This window comes from Rhagoletis zephyria, unplaced genomic scaffold (assembly GCF_001687245.7).
Source record: "Rhagoletis zephyria isolate East Lansing unplaced genomic scaffold, Rhagoletis_zephyria_1.1 Rzeph_scaffold_01423, whole genome shotgun sequence".
Lineage (NCBI taxonomy): Eukaryota > Metazoa > Arthropoda > Insecta > Diptera > Tephritidae > Rhagoletis > Rhagoletis zephyria.
Genome location: NW_016158507.1, coordinates 62,193 through 68,410, shown reverse-complemented (window position 1 = coordinate 68,410; position 6,218 = coordinate 62,193). Strand labels below are relative to the sequence as shown.

At 33.5% G+C, this 6,218-nt stretch overlaps 1 protein-coding gene across 1 annotated transcript in view; it reads right to left on the bottom strand.

Moving 5' to 3' along the window:
* The window catches only part of smal (smoke alarm), an 82,079-nt gene that overhangs the window by 33,626 nt on the left and 42,235 nt on the right, over positions 1–6,218 (bottom strand). Inside the window, exon 5 of the mRNA XM_017617510.1 lies at positions 4,880–5,059. Coding sequence (XP_017472999.1) covers positions 4,880–5,059 — 180 coding nt within the window. The remainder of the gene's footprint in view (positions 1–4,879; positions 5,060–6,218) is intronic.

The following is a 6,218-nucleotide window of genomic DNA, read 5'->3' as shown; positions in this document are numbered from 1 at the left end:
TTTCCTTTTAGTTTCTTCATAATTTTTTCTAGTTTTCACCAATTTCCTAAAAGGGAATTTTTTTCTAAAGTCTAAAAATACAACAAAACAAAACATATTTTAATACCTTAAAATTTAATCTTGTTTATGAATGCGAATTAAAAATTTCCTAAACGGGAAATTTTTTAACTTAGGGCTGATTTCATAATGAAACACTTAAAGTTCCTTTTGCAAAAGTGTCCTTTTAGTTAAAGTGTCATTTAGATGTACTTTAAACAAGAAGTGTTTTCAATTGAATAATAACAAAAGGTTCATTTAAATGGAAATATAGTTGGCAACGCTGATCTTGGCAAAATTGTATCGTATCATTGTCATAAATATGTAATTATAACTACGAAAATGACATACCAATTTTTTTTCTTACAAACGGGACCTTTGTCACTTAAATTATCATTTTAGGTATTTAACCAAAGGGCACCTTTATATTCAAAGTAGCTTTATGAAATCGATCAGCAAAATAAAGCATACTTTAAATTTTAAAATATTCTTTAATTTTATTATGAAATCGGCCCGTATATAAATTTCGTTTTGAATTAGACGTATCAGTACCTTTTATGAAAATTTGTCTATTTTTCAAAAGGAAATTCACTTCAAATTCTTTTTCTTCTTAAATGCTATTTTCAAAAATTCCTAGTATCTCACCGATCCCTATTATTACTGTAAACATATCTATTTGCATTAAAGTTATGCAAGAAATCAGTGAAGTTTATTTAAGCAGACAACTGACTTCACCACTCCTACGATTATTTTCTCTACAAAGCTGCGTTCCGTTCTCCTAACCGATGCCAGCCTGCGAAATCGGCGCAGCAATCAAATGAGCGCAGTTTATGAGTTTGCTCGACTGTCTGTAGATACTAAGTATGTATGCGTGTGTAGTCCGACAGCCGTCGTCACAATTTGTACACACAGCTGTAAGCAAAGTAGTATTATTGCCTGTCTGTCTGCTTGCGCGTAAGTCTGCACGGTAAACTAACAGCCACTGTCGCACATTCCGCCATTATTATTGGCAATAAGGAATGAAGTTGTTGGAGCCAACGACCAGAACGACGATGGCTATGAATGTGTTTGCTATGTGTTTATTTTAATACATATGTACATACTTATGTATGTATGTATAAGTTACAGCGTATAGTGCAAAATGACCGCCCACCTCCTTTAGCTACTACAGTAATGAGAAACTTTTCTACTTAAAATGTAAAGTTTTCAATAATTTCGATTATTGGCGACTGGCCAACGAATTTTATTCATTTGTATGTCTGTATTTGCAAATGTACTATGTACGCGTATATGTATGCTTGTAGAATTGAACAGTAGGTATTTCGAAATAGTTGAAGTTTTAAACGACCAAGAATTTCAGCTTTTTATGCGGCTTTGGCGACGGCTGACTCTCCGTTTGTGCGCATTTGTTTGTTGTCTGAAGGCAAACGGAAGCCAAACAACGCACCGACTGCCGGAATGGTGTTGCAAAAAACATGGTGTGGGGAGACCGGATACACGCATTGGCGGAAGAGTCAAACTTTTGGCGCGCAGCAAGCCATTGGAGTGATGGGGTGTGCAGTTGGTGGGAGTGAGATAGATAGAGTGAGTGTGTGTGTGTGTGACATGGTAGTTTATTTAACGTTTTATTGGTGTTTTNTGTGAGAGAGAGAGAGTGTGTGTGTGTGTGTGTGACATGGTAGTTTATTTAACGTTTTATTGGTGTTTTTGTAAGGTTATGGCTTGCTGTTTGCTTTTTGTTGTTGTTTGACTGCAATTGAATGCCAGTGTTGCCATAAATTATCAAATATGCATCGTACATATGTACATATTTACAATTGCCATGTCGCATTAATTTTTTACTGCTTCTTCATTGCTGTAAACTTCTAGCAACAAATACTTGCATAAGTTTCACTAGCTTTCAAATTTCCCTTGGCTCGTATTTATTATGCTTACAGCTGCTGAAAAAAATATATATATTTTTATTTATTTCGTTCATTGATGAGGAAATTATTTATTTGTTTGGCGAAAGTTTTTAATTTGNTATTAATTTTTTACTGCTTCTTCATTGCTGTAAACTTCTAGCAAAACAAATACTTGCATAAGTTTCACTAGCTTTCAAATTTCCCTTGGCTCGCATTTATTATGCTTACAGCTGCTGAAAAAAATATATATATTTTTATTTATTTTGTTCATTGATGAGGAAATTATTTATTTGTTTGGCGAAAGTTTTTAATTTGGTATCCACCCCTTTCACTCTCTAGCGCTCTCGACTCGTCTCACGCCACACGCTATGAATTAGCAAAGGACACAAATTTTCCAAACAAAGTTTATCGTAGCTGCTTCACTTAACTGAGTTCACTTTTCTAGTGGCCCATACGTTTCGATTTAATGCCTTCTAAATATTATAAACAAAACAAATGGCAGTCAGTGGCGGGTTAACTGCCACAGCTATACATCATTTCCGGCATTTCTCTATTATAAAGTGCCTAGTATGAGGCTGTATGTATGTAATTTTATTTTTGTAGCCCCTCGGTATACACACAGCCATACATACTCGTAAATACAAATTTGACAAAGGAAGCGAAGAATTGCAAATGGACACGAAAAAGTTCCATTAAACTTATGGTAAACTTTTGTAATTATTTGATACTAATCAGTTTTAATGAAGTACATAAATGTGTATGTATGTATATATGTATGTGTACGTGTAAATATAAGATTATTTTATGATTGTGTATATACGAGCTTTAGGTCCTTCTTCCGTCTACCGTCTGCCACCATTGATTTGCATTCAACTGCTTTTGGCTAAACGAAATATCCTTTTAATTTTCTGCAACCTTCAGAGTTTCTTATATGGCAAACACTCAAACATACAAACATGCATACATACATATACACAAAGAAATTCACAAACTGTGTACGCAAAAGTGAAATGTGCGCGTTGTGTTGGCAGAATTTATACATATATACATATGTACATACATATAAATCTTTTAAGAAATACTGTGCATCAGCAGTTTTTTTTTCTTCTTATTGCCACCATTTATAATACTNCGCATACATACATATACACAAAGCAATTCACAAACTGTGTACGCAAAAGTGAAATGTGCGCGTTGTGTTGGCAGAATTTATAACTACATATATACATATGTACATACATATAAATCTTTTAAGAAATACTGTGCATCAGCAGTTTTTTTTTCTTCTTATTGCCACCATTTATAATACTCGTCTAGTAGTTGCTTATTTGGCATTTGTGCGATTTGGTTTGCTGGTGTTGCTTTCATTACATTTGGGTTAAGGTAAGCAGTTTTCATCAAACTTTGTTCAATTTCATTTATACTCTAGCCAAGTATTTCAGCTTTTATGCACTTGAATTAAGTTAATTTGAATTTTGAGTGAAGGTTGTCGGGATGCAGAAAAGTTTTCTACATAGATGGAACTACCAAGAAAGTGAGATTGCGTTCAATTCAAGGTAAAAAGCAAGTTCTTAAGTAAATTCTTAATACTGGGCATGTTTGTGTGTACGAATATGCTTTAATGCTTGCTAAGTTTGTAGCTAGCAAGTTCCAAAGCAATTTATTTACATTTGGCGTACTTTTACTTCAATCAGGTTAAATTTTAGGGAAACAGTGCATATATTTATATGGCAACAAAAGGTTATTAAAAACTAAAAATTTCCCAAAAGGAGCAAATTTTTAAAGTGACTTACACTAACTATAGTGTAGTGGTTCATAGCAAATACTAACGTTTTAAACAAAAAACATCCGCAAGCGAGAACAAAAAAATTTCCCATTAAACAATATTTCCAAAAAAATAACNGCTTTTACTTTAATCAGGTTAAATTTTAGGGAAACAGTACATATATTTATATGGCAACAAAAGGTTATTAAAAACTAAAAATTTCCCAAAAGGAGGAAATTTTTAAAGTGACTTACACTAACTATAGTGTAGTGGTTCATAGCAAATACTAACGTTTTAAACAAAAAACATCCGAAAGCGAGAACAAAAAAATTTCCCATTAAACAATATTTCCAAAAAAATAACGATTTATTGTAAAAGGAAAGCTGAATTTTCAAATCTTTATTAAAAAATTAACAAACGAATGAACAAAACACAAGAAAACTACTAAAATAAAAATTACCTAAAAAGGGTAATTCTAATATGTATACTTATGTTACCATCAAAATCGAAATATTGAAGAATTCGGAATTCGTGGAAGTACAATACGCAAAATATTCACGGATAAAAATCGATCGGCATTCATTCACTGCTGCCTTGCGTTAGCTCGCATTGGCTCAGCTCTATACTTGTATCATTGATTTGTTAGTTTCGGGTTTGAAATATTTTTTGCAATTAAATTTGTTGAGCACCCCTGTTCTAGAAAACACTCTTTAAATATTGCATATGTAAGGATCTTCCTACTCCCAGACAGTCCGATAAAAATTCTGCTCCGATCTCGTGCCTTCAATTTGAATTGGATTTTGATAGAGGAATAAACTTAGATGGCCAGCAGATTTCGGATTTTGCTAGTATGCAGTCTATTCTGATCTGAAAGCTCTGGGTAAAAGAGAGAAAGCCAACTATGCGTTTAAAATTTTGCACTATACATATGTTTATACCCATGGCTTGCGACCTTAGAGCAGACAACGGTATATATGAGTTTTGACCTTAAGTGCATACCATGGGCAAGCTATATTGCTACCACTACGAGCGCTGCCTTCTGAACTATACCTAATTTCATCGTATTACTTCATTTCATTCTACTGCTCCCCGCCCTATAGAATTATTACCGTTTTTGAAACTTCATATCAAACAAAACTTACTACCATTTTCTAATCCCAATTTACCTACTCACCTTTGCCATATCCATGTATGTCAGTACGAAAATTATCCTTGCCCTTTTGACCATCCACCAGCTGACCCAATCCATCAACATAACGATCACCTTGCTCATAACCATCATAAGTCTTGTCTGACAAATCCACTTCCATGCCTCGTTGCACGCCTTTCGGTATGCTATATGATACGATACCCTCTGCAAGAGAAATGAAAGAAAAAATATATATTCAACACAAGCGAAAATACAAATTTACAGTTAAATTTAATACATGCGGGTGTTCAGATTTAAAAGAGGAAATCACCAAATAAATATTTACATATGTATGTATGTATATATATACGTCAGTATAAGATATGGTGTGATATAAAATCAGGCGCATATGTAAACCACCCAACTAGCAATTGTCGAATAACCACAGTTTAGCCATAGTTTATAGTATTGTGTCTTTGGAGGTTTGGGCTAAGCGCGTAATACTATGGAGTTGTCATAGAGACATGTGCTCAACCCTCATATGTATGTACATGTGTATGTATGTATGTATGTGCAAGCACAACAGACGCCTCGCTGACGAAGACAAACAACTGATTGTTATACTTCTAGGGAGGATAAAGTTTTCTTACTCACTACTATGTTGGTATGTGCGTACATTAAGGAGAGAGTGTGAATGTGCGTCTTCTGTAGATATTTGCAGCTGGGGATGATTTTTCATAAACCGTATTAAATTACTTAAATTTCTGCGTATTTAAAATTGATAGTTTAGCGGGTATTTTTCGTTGGAACACTTTTATGGTTGCGCCACAAAACCGAAGCACTGATGCGGTTTTGCTATGGGTGGGTGGGAGTGTATGTTTTTAAATGACTAAGGGATTTGTATGAAAGTAAAAACGAAGTATTATTTATGTAAAGGCAAAATGCCAAATCAATAGAGCTGTTTTTATATTATTTGTCGGGTTCAATAAGAAGCCTCAAAGATAAGTGAGCTAAAATTGTGCTTGACGAAGTAACACGGAGCCAGTTTTTCGACAGAAAATCATCTAAAAGCGACGAGTATTCAACAAAGATTTTTATGCTGTTTTCCTTTTTAGAGATACATATTTTTCTTAACTTAAAATATAACTCATGTGTTTCAATTTTAATTTTTCAATCGGAAATAAACCAAAAAGTGCATGTAAGAAAATTTCCCAAGATGGGAAATTTTTATTTATTAGTGAAAATACTAGATTATTAATTTAAAGGTGTTTCAAGTTATTAATAGCTATTACTAAAGGTAATGCAAAAATTTCCCTGCTTATGGATTTTTTTTCTTAACTTAAAATATACTTAGTGTCTCAATTTTACTTTTTTCAAGCAAAGA